This window comes from Onychomys torridus, chromosome 22 (assembly GCF_903995425.1).
Source record: "Onychomys torridus chromosome 22, mOncTor1.1, whole genome shotgun sequence".
In the NCBI taxonomy this organism is placed as follows: domain Eukaryota; kingdom Metazoa; phylum Chordata; class Mammalia; order Rodentia; family Cricetidae; genus Onychomys; species Onychomys torridus.
Genome location: NC_050464.1, coordinates 20,698,265 through 20,719,010, shown reverse-complemented (window position 1 = coordinate 20,719,010; position 20,746 = coordinate 20,698,265). Strand labels below are relative to the sequence as shown.

At 47.4% G+C, this 20,746-nt stretch overlaps 1 protein-coding gene across 1 annotated transcript in view; it reads right to left on the bottom strand.

Moving 5' to 3' along the window:
- The window catches only part of LOC118572187 (autism susceptibility gene 2 protein homolog), a 284,609-nt gene extending 267,460 nt beyond the window's left edge, over window positions 1–17,149 (bottom strand). Inside the window, exon 1 of the mRNA XM_036171635.1 lies at window positions 16,729–17,149. Within this exon, the coding sequence (XP_036027528.1) occupies window positions 16,729–17,037 (309 nt within the window). The 5' untranslated portion in view covers window positions 17,038–17,149. The remainder of the gene's footprint in view (window positions 1–16,728) is intronic.
- Between the last annotated feature and the right edge of the window lie 3,597 nt (window positions 17,150–20,746).

Sequence of the window (20,746 nt, the reverse complement as noted above, 5' to 3'; positions counted from 1 at the left end):
GAGACAGAGCTCGGGAGTTCAGAACACTGACTGCTCTTTCAGGGGATGTGAGTTCGATTCCCTGCACACCACAACACACGGTGGCTCCATCTCTAGGTCCAGTTCTAGGAGATCCAGTGCCCTCCTCTGCCTTCTCCTGGCACCAGGTATGCAAGGGGATCATAGACGTACATACATACAGAAAAAATGCCCATACATTTCATTTTTTTTTAAATAAATTAAAAAGAATAACAACAAAATAAAGAGAATCCAGATAAGTTTTTCCTTCCTTCCAAAGAATCTCACCCTAATTTGGAAAACAGGTGAAAACGGGGTTCTTCTGGTCAGTAAGCTGAGGGGTACCACACAGCTAAAACCACCTCCCAAGATGATCTCCAGTGTCCAAAACCACTCAGAATGCCCCCCAACATCCCATTATCTCTGTCAGACTCCAAAGACAACCCCTAGAGCTGGTAAAAGACTCCATTCTCCTACTGACTCGGCAGCTCCCAATCAGACCCTGAAAACTGGAGGCAGACCTCAGCCTGTAACTGCTGCGTACCTACGACACCCAGGACAGACTTGGTTTACCATGACCTATCTCATCCCTGTCTTTCTAGGAGCTGACACAGATCCTCCCTACGCTATAAATAACTCATTCCTGGAGACTGGAGAGATGGCCTGATGGAGAGTGCTTGCCACAGATGCTTGAGAGCCTGAGTGCAGACCCCTGGATCCTACTGAGGAGCTGAATGTACAGCAAGCTTCTACAATCCCAGCATTACTCCCAGGAGATGGGAGGCAGGGATGGGACCATCCCAGAGGCTCGCAGGCCACCTGTCCTGATGCACACAGCAGATAAGCCACAAAAAGACCAGGTCTCAAACAAAAAGGAAGGTAAAGGATGGCACGTGTGGTACTCCGTTCCACCTCTCCTCTCTCTCACTCACTCCGTGTAATAGGACAAAAGAGCTAGTTGAAACCCACGTGAGGCCAAGCACTATACATGGATGATACATGGCAGGTACCTCACGGTCTTCCCACTCTACTCTTTGGTGTCTCTCTCCAGGCTCCCTCTCTTTCTCTCTCTCTCTCTCTCTCTCTCTCTCTCTCTCTCTCTCTCCCCCTTCTTCCCTCCCTCTCTTCCTCCCTCCCCTCACCCCCTCCATATCTCCTTCCCCTCTCATCTAAATGACCCCAAATGAAATCATCCCTACTTTGACCTTTGTGTTCACATTTATTTTTTTTACATTCACAATTTGTGTTCACATTCAGGAAAACAGAAGCTGAGGGAATATCCCCCCCCCCCCAAAAAAAAAACTCTTTGCAAGATATGAACGTGTGGAAATAACAATCCTGAGACACCAACTTGCTCATCATAGCAGCAAAGACAGAAAATATATTCAGAAAACAAGGAAACAGGGCCTTTACAAATCTGTTCCCCAGTCTACGGGTAAGCTGATCCAAGCAAGAGCCCTGGATACAAAGCATGGTGACCTCTCCTCTGACACAGTAATCTAATCCTTAAACTAAAGACGACTGAGTGTTTTTGCATGCCCTGTTTTCTGATGATGCTGGTGCTGTCAGCAATGCTTCAGGGGAGCGTCTTGGGAAATGGAGGTAACAACAAAGCACACCATTAGGAAGGCAATTATATGCAGTAGTAACCATTTTACAATGGCCATATGGGCTGTGTTTCAACAACATAATTTCCAATCAGGACAAGTGTGCATATTTCTCTCTGTTCCTAATCCCAGGTATTTCATATCAAATGAAATAAAAATGCATCTGAAATATGGGTGGCAGATGTGGAAATCTACACAATGCTACAGTAATGGTCATCTCTAATCAGAGAATACCCGCTGCCCCTAAGACAGACTGGCACCCATCTCTGCTGCCCATCTTCACAGTTTCCTTAATTGGACACATCCCCAAGAGAGTCTGAGAAGGGCACAAGAAGAAGCAAAGAATAAATTCACAGTTTCGACGAGGATTAGATCTGAATCAGACTGCAGAGGTGAGACAGAATTGATGGTTTGCACATACATAAAAATCAAAGGGTATGAAATCACCTTTAAATCCTGGACCTAAAGGTGTGGCTCCTATTATACCAGATCTTGATAGTCAGAGGACATGGGCTGGCTTACGTATCCCTTGCCGTTACAAGTCTAAAGTAATGCCACTGTTTTCCCTTTTTAGAAAAAGCTAACTGCTTACTGAGGTAGCTAGAGAGAGGGGGTTAAGACAGCCCGTCTGGGAACATGACGGAACAAACAGCTTCTTCTCATCAAAGAGAAATACTCTTATGAAAATTCAGGCCCCATGAGAATAATGAGGCAAGGATGTCTTCGTATGATACCTGTCCCCAACCTGACGGTCATTAGCCAGGTGTGAATCCTTCAGCCCTAGAAAATGAACTGTGTGGAAGGGCACCCTAGCCCAGGGGAGCTAAGGAAGGGGATGCTCAATAATGTACAGTACTTTAAATGCAGTTGGGATTTCCATAAGAATCGATCTAACAGCCAGAGTCATTAGCATACTCTTTGTAGTATAAACAAACCTCAATTGGGTGGAGAGAGAACAATCTGAAAATGTGCTTGGAATAATGAAAGGAAACAATGGCAAGGAAATAATGGACTCTGTCACCAGGTATCTTCCAGAAATAGATATCAAGAAAAGCAAAGAGCTATTTTGTACGGTCTTTCAGAGGGGAAGAAAGGAGTGCCTGTAGTTTAAAAATAAATAAATAAAATAAAACCTAGCACCGGTAATAAGATCTCTTTTATTGTGGGCTGTCTCCCCAGGAGAAGTAAGCACCACTTCCTACAGTAGTCTGAAAGCAGACAAGATAACATAGGCACCTGTGAGTAAAATAAGTTTATGCGCACACAAACCCAGGTCAGGCTACCAGTTCCTTCTCCAATCTCACGCATCAAGAACCTAACGGCCTGCTCTTGGGAAGGCTTAGTATCTACCTGCTAGTGTTATTTAAGGCCAGATTTTAATGCATGGAAAACAGTGATCAAGACAGAGAGGAAATACCACCACCAACTAGACTCCAGGCAAACTCTATTAAGCAGTAACTGTTAGGTTTGCTGCTGTGTTGTTTTGGTTCATTTGACACAGAATCTCATGTATCCCGGGCTGGTCTTGAACTTGCTATGTAGCTGAGGTTGACAATGTACTTCAACTCCCTGCCTCCACCTCTGGAATACTTGGACTACGATGTATACTATCACACCAATTCATGTGGATCCAAGCCAGGGCCTTCTGTGTGCCAGCCAAGTACTCTATCAAGTGAGCTGTCTCCCAAGCCCATAAGCTTCGGCGTTTTAAAAGAAAATAGGGGAGGTCCAGTGATCCAGCGTTTTCCTAGCATACAGTGGGGCCCTGGATTCCATCTTTAGCTCAGAAGTGGGGTGGGGTTGTTGTCAGTAATAAGGAAGACAGAAAGAAAACAACTTCCCAAACAATTAGGTATATGGTACTTGCCCAGCCTGAATCCTATTATTACACATAGAAAATCCTTTATAACGCAGCATAGTTTATCAACAGCAAGAGGAACAAATGTGGTCTATACCAGAGACCCATCTGAAGCTCTCACAAAATGAGTTCCTGTTTTTAAAAGGAATATACGAGTGAGGAACCTAAGCCTTCAAGTCTGTCCTAAACGGCTGCACTCTTGGTCTTGCATGAGCTGACGACCTCTCTCTAAGCTTCAGTTTCAACTGTCACACAGACATCATTCTTCTGTCCACAGCATCTAGACCTCTTTGTGCACATTCAAGAATGGATACGGAAACACACACGAACATACACACACACACACACACACACACACACACACACACACACACAATTTAAATCATCAAATCAGTGGTCAAGGGAGAAAGATCTCTAAGTGGGGAGATGGCTTTTGACACTTTCAGATATTACGTAAGACAACTTTCAAACATGGGAAACCCAATATACTTCAGTATTTTAAAACCATTATGTTCCTTGCGCTGGTGCTCACCTAGAACAATCTGGTCCATTTCAGCGTTGGGCTAATGAAACATTTGAAATTAAACAACACAACTGTCTGACTGAGCAGGTTTCAACACTCAGGTGTGAAATCTCACCTCCCAGCACTCTGGCTGAATTACCCCCTTGCCTCTCACCTGCAATTATCATTTGCTCCCTCCCCCAGGTAGCTGCTCTCAGCTACCACATATCCTCTGAGGCTCACATCTGGAAATAAAAACTCCCTCTGGGGGCCTCCTATGCTGAGGGAGTGAGACAGAGAAGAAAAACAAGAACTTCATGCTGGTGTAGACAATTTCTGAAAGTACCTTTTTTTGTCTTTTCTTGACACACAGTGTAAAAGCAAATTGATGAAATGAAACCCCTATTACAGTGAAGGGTAATTTTTTTAATAGAATAAATTTACATCACAGTTCTTCTAGAGGTCAGCTTCTTCCATTTAGACAAATACCCAAAATTTAGTAAAGGATATTTCCTTCAGTTGAGAGGGCATAATTAGACATTTTTTATTAGAACATTTCCCTCCCCTGTTTAACAAGATATAACAGATGTCCTCGACTTTCCTAATAACAATACAGCACTGCTTTTGGCATCCTTACAATTTTAAAACTAAACTGTCATCTAGAAAAATTACAGCTAGGGTGTCCCTGTACAATCATGACTCTGAAGTGGTTATGACATGCCCGGACTCCCCAATGGAACAGATATGGAAATCATATTCCATATTCATAGCCACAAGCCCTCCTTAGCATGCACTTGAAAAACCAAGCTCTGAGATCTGAATGACAAGGGCTTATTCTAATCACCATCCATTATGGCTGGAAGCACCAAGACCAAGGAAGGTGTGAAACCCGGACGGAAAAACGCAACTTCCACAATCACTTCCTTCCAGCAGGGCAGGGGCCACATGAAGACCAGAGGTGTGCCACAGGCAACGCCATGCCCACCAAACACGGTGCGATGGCTAGTAATTTTGTTCGGGGCTTGTTGTCTTTTTTTAAAGATTTGTTTTTATTATTTTTAATTGTATGTATGTGTCTAGGTATGTGTACCTATGTGCACAGGTGCTTTCTGAGAACACAGGTGTCCCGTCCCCTGGAGCTGGAGCTGGAGCTGGACCTGCAGGCCATTATGAGCTGCACAACGTGAGTACTGGGAACTGAACTCGGACTCTTGCAAGAAGAGCCATCACTCCTACCCGCTGAGCCAACTCTTTTCAGTTCCCCCACGGTTAGTTTTTAACAATCAACTTGCCACATTTTCCTCCCCCATCTCCCCAACCGAGGAATTATCTCGATCAGGATGGACTGCAAGAAGATTCACCTTGAATGTGGATGACATCGTTGCCTAGGCTAGGAGTCCTGAGTGGCTGGGAGTTAAGAAAGCTAGCCCAGTAAGAGCAAGCAGGTGGCATGGGTGCATTTGTTCCTCTCTGCTCTTGACAGCAGATGTGGTGCAACCAGCTCACTGAAATCCATGCCACCGTGCCTTCCCTGATGATAGACTGTAACCTAGAATGGTAAGCGAAGTAAATCCTTTCCTCTAAGTTGCTCTTTGACATTCTGGTTGTGAGCCTAGCCTTTAACGGCTGAGCCATCTCCCCAGTCCCCTAAGTTGTTTTTGGACAGGGTGCTTCCTCACAGCAACAGAAATAAGACTAGAACACATGACTACCAAAATCCCAGCTTCCCCGCAGAGAGGAGGAGTACCATGTGTGGTAAAAAGGACTCATTTTTCACAGCAAGATTCCCCCTGACATCTGATCCAATTTACAAAAATTCGATTTATACCAATTTTGTCAACAGATCGGTCCAGGGAGCATAACGAGAGATAGGTCTGCATTTTAAATGGGAGGCAAGGCCTCTCTGATTGAAGTTCAAACTCAAACATCCTGGTTTAACAACTCCATTAATGACATTAGGCACAGATCTAAAGATTACCCAGCCCCTTTATCAGTCGCATGTGTTATTTATGGGACAACCTATCAATCATGTCTTCCTCTTATTATTTCCTACATTCTGGTCGTAGGCTATTTGGTCTGCCAAATTAATACATTCCATCATTGCTGCAAATCTAAACAATGCTTGGTAAAAGATTAATAAAATAGTTGGGCTCTCTGCAACCACATACACACCCAGAGAGATTCATCAATGTCTTTTTATTTGCGTATCTGGCTGACTGCCCCTGCAGCAAATAAGAAAGGCACAAAGCACAGGTATGCTGGATTCTGGTTTGCATTTAATTCAGGGTGTCAATCTGCTTCTGTTTTAATTACATCCATCTTGATATGTTATTACAATTCCATGAAAACTTCTTTTCATTATATGAATGGTTATAAACATATACACATGACAAACAGTTGTTATAAATTTCCTCCTTCAGCAGTAAACAGACAAGATGCCTTAGCCAGCACATCACATGAATCTTGTATTTTGAGTCCTTCAGAAGAAAGTTTGAATCTTCATCTCAAATACAGACCAAAGTTCTGTTGCATATATTCTGCTGCCAGTGTTAATGAAATTGCTCTAAATTTCCCCAGGTTACCAGTCTGAAGAAAATAACTTAATCCCCACTCAAAAAAATTAAAAATGTTAAGTAGGCCACAATAACATCTTCTATCCAAGCAATTATCTTTCCACTGGACATTCAAGAAGGAGGAGTCTCACAGTATCGCTATAATAGGGTTTTTTTTTTTTTAAAATACTTTCATTATAGGAGGGTGGGAAAGTGTTTTATTTGTTTTTTTTTTTAAACACACCTATAAAAAGGTGCAATAAATATCAAGATAATATACTACTGAGGGAGCATGTGGGATGGGGGAAAGAATGTTTTTAAAGGTTCTTGATATTAAATAACAAAGAAAATATTAAGGAAAAAAATAGGATGTTCTATGGGTGTTCCTATTGATTTTTGTTTTTAAAAGCTTTCTTCTGTACTCCAGATGTACCTCAATTGGCACACTGTTTACCCAGCATGCACAGAGCTCTGGGTTCAAGCTCCAGCAGCACATAAACTAGGGTTGGCTGTGCACACCTATAAAGCCAGAACTCAAAACAGATGCAAGAGGATCATGAGTTCAAGGTCATCCTAGACTGCACAGAAATTTCAAGGCCAGCTGGGGCTACAAGAGGCCCTGACTTAAAACACAGGACCTTTCTTCCATAATTCCCAATCCCTGCACTCACCAGCACTCAGGGAAAATAGTCTCCTCTAACTCCCAGTGTGATCTGAAACAGATCAGTTAATCCTTGAGAGCTGTTTCCATTTGTAAAATGAGGGCCAGAAAGAACTTCCCCACCAGGGACAACGTCTGTGCAAAGAACAGCCAGGTTCTTCAGCAGCACAGCCTCCGGGTGTGGGATGAACGGATCCAAAGGCTACCCGGGGAAAGCGTAGGTCCTAATTTTAGGGTAATTCCTCCTGAAGATTGAGCTCTGCCCATTAATCTGAAAACTAACCTTCTAAAGTAACCACAGAGAGCCCTGTAACAAGCAGTTAGGAATTGACATACACCCCCTTTTGCCCCAGAGAAGGCTTACTTTCATTCAAAAAATACTGGAGCATTTCTTAGAACAGTACCATTCAAGGCTGTCATTATTGTTGTCAACTTGAGTAGAAGTCAATGTCATGTCTATCATTTTATCATTTAACTGGAAGTAAGTAATATTCTAATGAAGAGCTATTGTCTTTACATCATATATATTGTATTATATATATTATATATTATATATATTTTCCCCCTTCATTTTTCACTATGGGAAATGGTTCACTAAAGGACGCTTAATTAGCAACCTTTCACCAACAGCGGCAAATAAAGACACCAAAAGTTGGGGGGGGGGGGGGGTCAGGAGTGGTGTCCCACACTTTGATCCCAGCACTTGGGAGGCAGAGGCAAGTGAATCTCTGTGAGTTCGAGGCCAGCCTGGTCTACATGCTGAGTTATAGACTGGCTGGGGCCATACAGGGAGAGCGGGTCTCCAGAAAAACAAGATGGGGAATGAAGACAGGGAGGAAGTAGGAAGACAGGACACAGAGAAGGGGGAGAGAGGAAGCGGAATTATCTTTTTTTTTTCAGTATGACAACTGAGGGATAGCCGCCGCAGTACTGGGTGATGGTCTAGTAAGTCCCTTTAAGTTCTAAAATATCACAAGCATCAGAAACTGCAAATACCTAAAAATAAGGGTTGCTCTGTAGCTCCAAAGGGTAAGTGGAGGTTCAACAAGGAAAATGGCATTTCTCGCTTATCACGCCAACTTGACCCTGGCAATGGTTTATTTTAGGATTCAGAATTGAGCTGCAGTTGGAAGCATCAAATCTCACCCACACAACCAAGGGTCACAGTCTCTGTTGGTAGGCTGTGGCCCAGGGACCAGCTACTTTACTACACGGTACTTTTAAAAAGAAGTTCTTGCGATGAAACTTAATCCTCACCCTTATTAGGCATTAATGTCACTCACGGACACCATAAACTCCCTCCTTCTCCTCTATGGCTCTCATCTTTACCGCACCCAGGTTCTACTAAGGGTCCTGACACCAAGAACATGTGCCACTATGAGGCACAGCCACAAGCCCAAAACAACAGTATTAAGTATTTATCAGAGAGACCCTATCTCAGAAAACCAAAATAAACAAATAAATAAATACTTGTGTGTATTTAGCATGTAACAGTTTAGGCAAACTCTTAACTAGTGCTGAGATATGAACCAAGATCACAAACATAAGCTAGAACAGCACAAACAATACTCTAACCCAGAGTTAATAATCCCAGAGGTCCCTCAGATCGTCAATGTTCAAATAATGAAAATTTAGGAATGCTCAAGTTTTGACATTTCGGTCACAACTTCCCAAATACTTTCCATTTTATTATCTGCATTCCAACTTTTGATAACTCATTTCAGTAAGGGGAAGAAAGCTGGAAGGTGGGAGGGAAGGAGTGGGTAGGTGGTGGGTAAGGTGACTGGACCCCAAAAATGAGCATGTGAAAGAAATAAACATTTCACCTGAGTTCAAGGTCCAGATCCCCTTAAAACGACATGCAATCAGAGACTTCACCAGGACAGACATAGAAGCCTGCACTGACGTGGTCCCTTCCTCGGTAAGCAAAAGCTGACAGATGCTATAAAGCCCACTCATTCCCACCTGCAGCTACTAAAAGCAATGGGGTTGGGAGGGACCTATTCTTTGTGACCCTACAACAGCACTTACTGACTGATACCAACACAAGAAGAAAACAAGAAACCACCCCTTGTTCTGCGAGCGAACACCGAGGGTGTGAAGAAATAAGACAGAAGAGTAAAGAGAACACACTGTAGTCTCCCTCTTAAATTACAAGTCTTTGCTCCTGGCGGGATCACTGACATCAGATCTACATTCATGGCACAGATCAAGATTATGTATGAGAATAATTCTGCCTTAACTAACAATATCTCTCCAACTTTTTTTTAAGATCCCCCAGTCCTGATGTTTAGCTAAAGAATGACTTCGGTTTTCTTTCTAATTTCACCAGAGTTTTGAATCTACTTGCATTTTTCAGGTTGTCATGAAATAAGATACTGTTATCCTTTGACCAAGCAGTTTCCCTAAATCTATACCATATAGGGTGTAATCCCAACGCTGGAGTACAGGACAAGTGTTAAAGGGATGTTGACTCTTCAATAAAGTGAAACTACACTTAGTGTAGTGTAAATATACGCCTCTCCAGGACAGGGCAAAACAACTGAACTTCATCCTCAGCACACATGCACACTCATGCACACTCATTCTCCCTCTCTCTCTCTCTCTCTCTCTCTCTCTCTCTCTCTCTCTCTCTCTCTCATCGGGAAGAGCTATCAACCTTCTCATCAGAGGGCTTCCAAACCATTCACAGTCCTTGGGATCTAGATTATTCCACAATGACTAATTCCAACAGTTGGTGTCTGTGTTTGAGTACTTTCTAATCTTAAAACAGTCTCTCAGACGAAATAATCACTGTTTATTTTAGATAGTATATGAAAAAAAAAGTCTTATATATATATAAAAGAGTCCCAGAATCTCTACCACAACAAACTACTCTGGGTTTGTTTTGAACTCCCTAAATCAAAGGATTTGTTTGTTGTTTGGTGTGGTGCTGGGAGACTGAACCCAGAGCCTTGCATACACACTTTACCTATAAGCTACTCTCTGCCCCAAAACTGCACTGTTTAACCTTTTTTCCAACTTTGTGTCAAGGGAACACCTCTCTCAGAACCTATCACTAACTTCATGGTCCACTTTTTAAAATCTCCTGATTCGTGTGTAACTTGCCCAAAATAGCCACAGCAGTTGATCTCCAAGAGCTACCAAGAGTCACTGGGAATCATCCTAGCACCGCTTTCAAATTCACCTCCTGTAAAGCCCCCTCCAGCGAAGCTTTGCCCCACAGAGTGCCATACGGAAGCTCAGGAAGTATGGTAAAAAGCTTGAGTTCGTGTACACACACACACACACACACACACACACACACACACACGCCGTGCACGCGCGCAATTCACACTCTTCCCTTTTTTTGTTTCCATCACTCGGGAAGTCCTCAGATCCTGGAGTTATGCACACTTCTCAGAACTGAAACGCTGGGACTTGACCTCTTTCCCCCAGCAACCTCACAGCCAAACTTGGCAAGACAGAAAGCGAAACAGGCAAGACGGACTGTGACGCACGCCTTTCCCTGACACTGTGACAGCATTACAGATGCTCTGGCCCTCTTTGAACTTCCACTCCGTGAGCTGCAAAGCAGCTCATCAGATCCCTCTGTCTTAAGACCAATGTCAAATTCCTTTCTCATCCCAACCTCCTTTTCCAGGTTGAAAAGTAAGCAAGCAGCAATGCACAAAACTAGAAGGGACCAGGAAAAGATAAAACATCGGCTGGGGGAGGGGGGGTAACTTGGGAGCCTCAGGACCAAGCAGCCGTCACACTGAGAAAGAGCTATTAATGGTAACCATTCACCAATACTCACCTCTTGGTGGGTTTAGGGAAAATCAGTAAAACCATTGACATGAGGCAGAAAGGGAAGCAGAAAAAGAAGAGGACATCTCTCTTAGTATCTCACACCCCACCTGCCATTCCTGCAGCAGACTCCCAGACAACAGCCTCTGAGGACAATTTCTACCGTCAGCCCTATCGTCTGACCCTCGGAGGTCACCGAACTCCAAGACCTGGAATGGGTTCTTGGAGACCTTAACCCCTTTCCCATACTGGTTTATGGATACAAGGCTGACCATTCGAGTACCCCGTGGCCAGAGAGATTTAAGAGGTAAGTCGCACTGTACCCCCTCCCCCATAATCAAAATTCACATTCCTGTAATAAAGACTTCCAACTAGCACAACAAGTGGTGCTAAGACGTATTTGAAAGCTGACCATTCTGCTTCCATCTCAATGAAACAAAGTCCAGGAGCAACCTGCAAAAGGCCATGTCCCCTCCCAGCCTGAGAACATTCCCTATGACCTAATCTCAGTCTCTCCACTAACAGAGAAGGGAGCAAAAGGACACTTTCAGACGGTGACCTCCCAAGGAGCCTCATACAACTATTTAGAAAGGCCAAGTGTGGCTGGTGGCTCTCCTGGTCCCCTGGCAAGAACTTCTTCACTTCCTCCCTGCACATTCCCACCAGGCTTCCTTGGCCCCTGGTCCTAATCACTCAGTGTCTTCTTAATGGCCTTCTTCCGGTGTTGCCTTCTTCAGGATTTCTTTAGGAAGCTCTCCCCTTCACTCTCCTACCTTATCAACCAAACACTCCACCCTTCTAGGACCCATCTTTTCCAGGAGGACTTCTCAAGGGCTGGGGATGTAGTTCAGTCAGTAGACTGTTTTCTTGGCAGACACAGAGCCCTCGGTTCGATCCCCAGAACAGCCAAAATGGGGTGGAGCTACACATCTATTTTCCCAGCACTCCAAAGGTGTAAGCAAGAATATCAGAAGTTCAAGGTCAGCCTCCCCTACACAGTAGGTTTGAAGCCAGCCTAGAGTGCACGGGGAGAGCATGTCTGAGAACACACAACATACAAGGGAAACCTATTATCGTCTCTCTAAAAGACTACTTTTAGCTAATATTAGATACTCAAGTGCCTGTTTCAATTTATTTTGTAGGTGTTAGATTTAAGTTATCAACTAAGTCGCATCCTTCTTCAGGACGTTAGAAACATTTTAGGCTTCTCATGCTCCCAGCGCTTTGCGCATACTACGTCCTCCATAACTATCTGGCACAAGAAATATGATAAACTTAATAACGGAAATTTCAAAAATAGATGGTTGGCAGCTACTAGACCTAACAGATAAGTGTATCGAACTCCACCTAACAGACGTAAAAGACACGTGGGTGAGCCCTGAAGTCTGCCTCCAGGGTGACGGGAAAGCCTGGACGTGACCCTCCACGCACCACAACAGAGCCTTCCCTTCTCCTCAGGACGCTGCAGTACCAGCAGAGCGCTTGTCTGTCTAAGTCTACCAGGGCCATCTTTACTTCCCTTTGGCCAGCTGGACCGAAAGAAACCCCCAAGTTACAAACAGGATTAAGGTGAGAACTAACTGATTTGCCAAGTCAAAGTCACAGCCAGGATACTCATGAACCCAACAGAATTATATCTTCATTATATTAGGTTTCATACTAACAGACACCTCAAGAAGTCTGAAAAGCACCAATGCATGCTGTTAGTACCAAGATGCAGCAGCATTTCCCATTTATACTTTGATTGCTAGAAACCACTTTGTTTAAAAAAAAAAAAAGATAGGAATGCCAAGTGAGGCAGCATGTGCCTGTAACCCCAGCACTCTGGAGGCTGGAGCAGGAGTATTTTACTGAATATGCCAAGCCAGCCTGTACTCCAGAACAAGACCCTGCCCACCCCCAGAAACTAAAACAAACAACCCATTTAGAGGTTATTTGCCCTCATCTTAACACCCAAAGAATACCCAAACATGCAATACTGTTTCTAAATGGTACTTCTGCTTCTTAACTGTGTAATGAGAACACACCGTTCAACTTTAGCCCTCCTCACCTTCCCTCTTATCTTCTATCATGAGACTCTTTGTAATCACACACTTGAACTTCAGGGCACAATTACTCAAGACAAGTGTCCCTGCAGAATATGCAACTACCTCAGCCAGTTTCACTGCTTATAACATGTGGGAGATGCCAAACTGCCCTCTGAGCATCCATCTCCTTAAATAAAAATCTAGCCACTGCAAAGAATAAGCATAAAATTGCAGGCTGCCATTAAGCTTATTACTTTTAGTCTAGTGTCTGTAAAACCATAGCTGGCCCTGGAAGTATTTATATCAAAATAGTCCATTATCACTTAGGAGCCTCTTCAGGGAAGGAAAGAAGGAAGAGAGGGGGGAGGGAGGGAGGGAAGGAGGGAAGGAGGGAGGGGAGGAGGGGAAGAAGGAAGGAAGGAAAGAAGGAAAAAAGGAAGTTAGTTAGTTAGTTAGTTAGTTAGTTAGTTAGTTGAAGCCACCAAGAAGTTACTAAGGACAAAATCTTGCAGTCAGTATTTCAGTGTACAACCTAAGCAGTATGTGATCCCACAGTCTGCCTGAAATGTTTCTAAATTGGTCTTAAGTTGTAAAAGCTTAACTGTCCAAACCAATATCTCTGGTTTCTTATCATAACAACAGACCAGGAGCCACCCTGACAATCCGTGACAAAGATTATTTTCATTTACAAACACAAGTATTTAGGGCAACTCTTGGAGTCTGTGATAATCCTTAACACGTACATGCTCCTAACACACATTCCTATCTAAGTTCATAGTTTAACTGCCCACTTCCTCATAAGCCTTCACATTTCTTGGTGATAGTTCAGACGATCTTTCAAATTTAGTATACTGGAACATCACAGACTTTGACTGTCATTGAAAGTTTAGGTTCTAACCATCCCACGTGGACACTGTGTTAACAGCCAAAACATATTTACATTTTGCCCACCCCCACCCCACAAAAAAAGGTAAATATGATGACTTTTTATCTCTGCATGGTTTTAAAAGGCTAATCAAAAGAACTGAACCTCTGAAAAGGTGACCAGACAGAATAGGAAACACTAGAGAACTGTTAATTTACTGAGGAGAGAGAATGGTACTATTTCTAAACTCATCTGAATCATTTATACTTCAAAGATGTATACAGAAGTCGTCACAGGTGCCATCACAGCAGGTCTGAAAGGTGAGAGGGAGCTCAGTGAACCACAGAAGCAGCAAGAGGTGAAATGCTGGTTGTTGAACCTGGGCGTTGAATGAACTGGAGTTTATTCTACTGTCTCGTCTACTTTCTCGTAGAAATTGAAAATGGTTTATTTTTTAAGTCAGACCCTTCATGCCAATGCACCGCTACGTTACGTGATATCATGGTAAACACTAGAGTATCATTACATTCGGCTAACCCAATTAACCTAGGTTTTAAACCTAGAGAAGTAGTTGAAATAGTTGAGACGTCAACTGCAGTACAGAAAGAAATGGTATTCAAGGTACATTTTGAACTCGGTCTCCTTTAAAAATTAAAAATGTTAAAGCTTTAAAAAAAAAATGGAACAGGCACACATTCTGTCAAAAGATAAAGTCCAACTGTGACTTCAACAAAATACAAGACAAACGCTTACTTACTTCCATCTCCACCTGGCCTTCAACAGTGATGAGGAGAAGACACAGGACCCCTCTAGCTGGCTAAGAGGGGCCACCCAGCAGGGCAAGACAACTACCCAAAGAACACAACCACACCTAAGCAGCCTTTACATGTTCTTTCCTTCACCAACCACAGGCAGCCAGGCTGTGCCAAATTCCAGGCAGCAGCATTTGCTGAGGATCCATGATGCCATTTCAATTCCCAATTTAAAGCAAGAAAGAGGTCACACTGCGGTACCCGTGCACCTTTGCAAAGTTAAGAACCACAGTTATAAACATCCTAAATGGTGACAGTCAACCCTTACAAGCCCAGAGAGGACCAACTCTAAAACCAATGATCAACCCAAGTACTAGCATCAACATCTCTGGTCACCACCAACACCACTCTCAACATGCTCCTTTCCTTCCTCCCCAACCAGTAGCCACTGGCCACTGGCCACCACCAGCACCCCAATCACAAGCACTTTATGGACAGAGCACCTCTGACAGGAAGACTGTCTTTTTCACACTACTCAAACTTGGCATCCAAACCACATACCTCAAGAACCAACAACCTAAATCTGTGCAGGCAGTGCATGTGAGATTCAAGCTCCCACTAACAAGGCTTGCTTTGGCACCTCTGAAACAATACCACAGTAACAGCCCCCCCCCATCCTCCCAAATAAATAAATAAAGGAAAGGGAAAAGTTTCCTCAAGCCATTTGGTCAGGTGCAAAGAGAGGCTAGACACCAACTTCTATCTTGGCTTTGTGCTGGACCAACCCAGCAGACTCTCAAAACCTCCTGTGCGGGATTGTGTGTACTGAGGGTGGGGAAAGGCAGGCAGAGGAGGAAAGACAGCATTTGACATTGATAGAAACCAATGACCAATCCTAGCACCACATCGGATCTTCCCAGGCAAGGATAGTTTTCTGTGACCCCTGGACCGGCTCCTTCCAGCCAACAAATACACAGACACAGACACACACACACACACACACACACCAGGAGCCTCTTAGCAGGCAGGAAAATGTGCATTTGAAAATCAAGGCTGCTTGCAGGTGCCTAAGGAATAAAGACAGACACACAAACACACACACACACACACACACACACACACACAAAGCCAATCACTTGAGGAGGGGGACACACATACAAGAAATGAAAAGGAGAGGGACCCTTGGTGACAAGCCCTTCATGAGCAGTCAGCTGGGATTTTATTCTTGCCTCCTACCAGCCCTCCTTGGTGTACCTTCTTCTGCCCTTCAACTAAATGGCTCATGTACACACACACACACACACACACACACACACCCCAACACACTCACCACACGCAAATGCATGTGTGTGGATAATACGGTCATTAACCCTTTCTGCAATCCAGCTCCGTGCAAAACACAGAAAGATATTCCATCCTTTTCCTCTTCTCCCCTCCTCCCTTTCTCCCAACAAGGAGAAAACGCCCCCTTCCCCGGCTTCACCAAAAAGGGGGGGGGGGGTGCAGAAAAGCCACAAAACCCTACCAGCCTCTGGTCCCCAGGACATCCAGAAAAAAGGCATATACTAGACAGGCTCACACACACACACACACACACACACACAAGCATGGGAACATATGGCTCTGTAGAAAGCACACAGAGAACCGTCCACAGGCGCCCCAAACCCAAGCAAAGACTTCCACCAGCCAAGAAGCCATGATTGGGGAGGGAGACGAGGAGGAAAGGAGTGGGGGCAGAGCCATCCGTGGAGAAACGGGGGGGGGTGCATTGTTGTGATGCCCGAACCCCTTTCTTTCCACCCATCTGCCGTGGAGCGAGGTGGGGGTGCAGGAAGGGGGCGCAGGGGAAAGGCAAGCTGGACAAGAACGGAACCAGTAAGAAGACTAGCCCAGGCATACCGCTTGGCAATTCCCTCCTAGCTGCCCCCAGCTCTGCCCCCCACCCCCCACCAACACACACAACCCCACACCCAACAATAAGACCTCTGGCCGAGACAGACAGCTTCGAACGCGGCGGGGGAGGCAAGAAAACCGGGGTGCAGCCGAGTGGGGGGGGGTGTCATGCATAAAAGGAAACCATGGGGGGAACGGGAAAGGGGGTCTCTTCCCCCCCCTTACCTCCAGCGCTTCAAAAGTAACAAAGCTGGTCATGGCAAATCCATCAATGATGTCCTCTTCGGCTGAGGTGGACTCTCGGCGCTTCCTCCGCGGGGGTCTGGGCCGGGACGGGGCGGAGGATGGGGGCTTTCCATTGTCTTCCTTGTCGGAGCCCGACGAGGAAGCCAGCGAGGGAGCCCGGGTCCGGCCGGTGCCGCCACCACCCGCCGCACCGCTTCCTAAGCCGGCCCGGGAGCGTCTCTCCCGGTCTCGCTGTGATCGCGACCTCCGCTTTTTCCGGAGTCCATGTCCCCGCGTCGGGCCATCCATGGTTCTTTTAACCGCGCCGGGGATCTTCCCCGTTCGCCTACCCGCGCGCCACAGGCTCGGGCCGCGGCCACACACACACACACACACACACACACACACACACCCCAAGAAGAAGAAAAAAATTGACACCGAGCCCTCCCTCTTCCTCCTCCTCCTCCTCCTCCTCCTCCTCCTCCTCCTCCTCCTCCTCCTCCTCCTGCACGGGCTTTTCCCTCCAGCCGCGAGGAAGGGCGCGGGGGAAGAAGGAGGCTGGGAGGAATTAAAAAAAAAAAAAAAAAAAGCGAAGAAGAACAAGAAGGGAGGGCGGGGGGGGGGGGAAAGGGGAAAAAAAGGGGGGTAGGGGCGGGGAGGCGGGGAGGGAGGGACGGGGAAGCGAGAGGGCGAAGTGTGGGGCTCCCCTCTGCACCGAGGGTCGGAGATGCCTGCGAACAGCGCCGAGCAAAGTAATGGCTGAACACACAGGTCTCCTTTACAGAGGAAAAGAGGGGGGGAAAAATAACTCACCAAGCAGGCAATAAATCAGAATAGCGGAATGCTTTGATCAAGGGACTGGGGAAGCCCTCCCCGCGGCCATGCTCTCTCCCCCACCTCCGAAATCGCCTCGCTTCTCGCTTTCTCTAGAGATCCCCCCCCCAATTAAAAAAAAAAAGAAAAAGAAAAAGAAAAAGAAAGAAAAGAAAACCCGAGGTCCGAAAAGGTCACGGTGAAGTGAGGGGTGGTGGGTGGCAATGAACTTCACCCGCCCCCTCGTGCAGGAAAACACCCCACACCACCTCCTCCTCCTCCTCCTCTTCTCTCTCTCACACACACACGCCTCGCAGAAAAACTCACTCCCGGGCTCCCGATTTTTTTCTTAAGAAATGTAGCCAAGGGAAGCCAGGGCTGGGGAGCGAGCCGAGAGGGGCGAGACCCCCGAGCGAGGGGAGCATAACCGTGCAAGCACGAGCGGAGACAGAGGTTGCCGGGGGGAAGGAGGAGGACGCCAGAGCAGTTGTGGGATTTTTTTTTTGGGGGGGGGGATTGCCCTTTTTTTTTTTCGGTCTTCGAGAGGGGGGGAGAGGAGGAGAAAAAAAAAAAGATGAAAGAAGAGAAGAATTGCAAAGCCTGGCGCGTGCCACCGACCCCCTCCTCACATACACATGCACGCACGCACAGACACACACACACACAAAAAAAAAAAAAAATTAAAAATTGCAGGTTGCCCCCACCACACACACACACACACACACACACACACCCAGTTCCAGAGGTCACCCTTCCTCCAAAAAAAAAAAAACCCAAAAATGATAAAGGAGGGAGCTGAGTCAGTCAATGAGGAAAGCAAAGAGCCGTCTCCAACCCGAGACACACCGGTGTGCCGCCGCCGCCGCCGCCGCCGCCTCTTCTCCTTCTCCTTCTCCGCGTCGCCCCGCCGGAGGAAGAAGCGCTGGCAGACGCCGCTCGCTCGCTCCCAGCTAACGCTGCCACAGTCGCCGCCGCCAGAGCCCCGAGCCCGAGGGTGCACGGCGTGTCCCCGGGCGGCTGCAGCCAGAGCCCGGGCACGGCCTCATCCTCCGCCCGCCTCGCTCGCACAGCGCCCGCTCCTCCCCCTCCGGCCGGCCCAGCGCCGCCGCCCGCCTCGGCCCAGCCCCGCGCCCGCCCGCTTGCGGTCTCTCTCCCCTCTCTCTCTCTCCCCTCTCTCTTGCACGCGCGCTCTAGCTCGAGCGCTCTGGAAGACCGCCCTCTTCGCGCCTCGCTCTGCGCGCGCTCCCGAGGACCGCCCTCCCGGCTCTCCAGCCGCGCTCCCGAGGGCTACCCCTCCCCTCCCCTCCCCTCCCGCCTCGCTCGGCGCGCTCCCGAGGGCCGCCCCTTCCCCTCCGCCGGCTCCCCCAGAACCTCTCACGCCTCACACACACACACACACACACACACACACACGCAAGCACACACACATACACACGCCCCCCACACACACCCCGCCCCCCTCCGGGGCGCAACTCCGGGGCGCGCTCCCGAGGGCCGCCCCTTCCACACTCAGGCACCACCAGCTGCGCGCTCCCGACAAGCGCCCCTCCCCTCGCGCCTCACTCTGCCTCCCAGGCGCGTGCCCGTTCTCCACTCTTACTCCCGCGCGCCTCGGGCCCGGCTGGATCACGTGACCCGTCTTTCTCTCTTTACCCCCCCCACTCCCCCCCCCTACCCCCCCCCCAACACACACACACCTCCCCTAGTTGTAGAGGGTATAGAAAGCAAAAAGGCTGAGCGGCTGGCCACCGCTCCACGAGCCCAGGGCATGCGCGCTGGGGCGGCCGGGCCTGCGCACTTGGGGGCGGAAGGGGTCTCCCGAGGCTGTGCGGGTATTTGTGGAGGGGTCGGGTCACGGGCCGGTGTGGAGTTGAAGTTCGAGGGCATGGAAGCTGGCCCCAACATCCCGCCAAACGCACGGAGGACGCTCGCGCGCACGCGTAGCGGGCACCTTTCTCCGGACACTTGCTCCGGGAGTCCCTGATCCTTGAAGCTCTGGCTGGCTTAACTACTCTCAAGTACCTCTAGGTGTTTTTCCCCACGCGCGGGCGTGCAGCGTGCACGAAGTGCGCGCAGCGCGAGGAGGTGCAAAAGCCTGGACCCAAACAGGGTTGCACCTTGGGGACGTGGGGCGGGGGTGCAAGAAGGGAGGCCCAGGGCTGCGTCCAGGCGCACCGAGACAGCCAACAGGCAAGAGTTGGAAACTTTTTTCCCCCACTCCCGCCTGCGTGGTAGAACACTGCATGCCCGAGTGCCCCTGAACCCGAGTGTCCCCCGGCCTGCACCTTTCGTCTCCTTACAGGGGACCCTCCGGGGACCTGCTGGCCGCTTTGGAGCAGCCAGAGACTGCGTACTTGAACCTGGAGTAGAGGACTGAGGAGCCTCCGGGGCAGCCTGAGGACCCTTTAGAATCCAAACCGCAATCACCATCGCTGCGGGCTTCATTTACTGTTTAGCTCCAGGAGGGTGGAGCGGAGGTGGCTTCCCACGTTTTCCAGCGGGATGTAACTGATGCTTATAAAAAGTTGTATTAAAGAGCTGACTACAGCCCTGAATCGATCAAGCAAAGCGACCAGCCTCTCTGGATAAAATAGCTGTGCGTTTTTCAGGGCACTGGAATTGATCTAGACTCACCAACAGTCTTCTCTCAGCAACCTCTTAGTCGCTTTGCATTCTGTCCAAGCACATAAACACCGTGGCACATCACCCCTCACCCCTAGCAGCCCACACTTGGCACGAAGGAAAAGAAAACAAAATGACGTTAATTACTCACAATGAGCCAGGCACCGTATTACAATGCTTTGTACACACGGCTTCAGAATCCCAGTCTGCACATAACAGAACTGAAGGTCAGAGGCAGTAGAAGAGAAAACCTAACGTTTCTGGATGGATGGATGGATGGATGGATGGATGGATGGATGGATGGATGGATGGATGGATGAACTTTTTCTTTCTTCCATTCAACAGAGATTAGGGCTTCACACTGTAGGTTCTGGGAACACAGTGGCACCCCAAACGGAAGTAAGTGTTCGGATCTTATTTTCTGGCAAGTGAATCTCTTTGTTCTTACCACATCCAGATTTAGGGGTTGGCTTCTCATTAGGCTGTTTTTAAATCACACTCCAACTTCCCCGTTTGAGGAGCCGGGGACTATGGCTTAATAAAAATCGGAGTGGTAGACAGGGATAGTGGGAGACGACAGAAG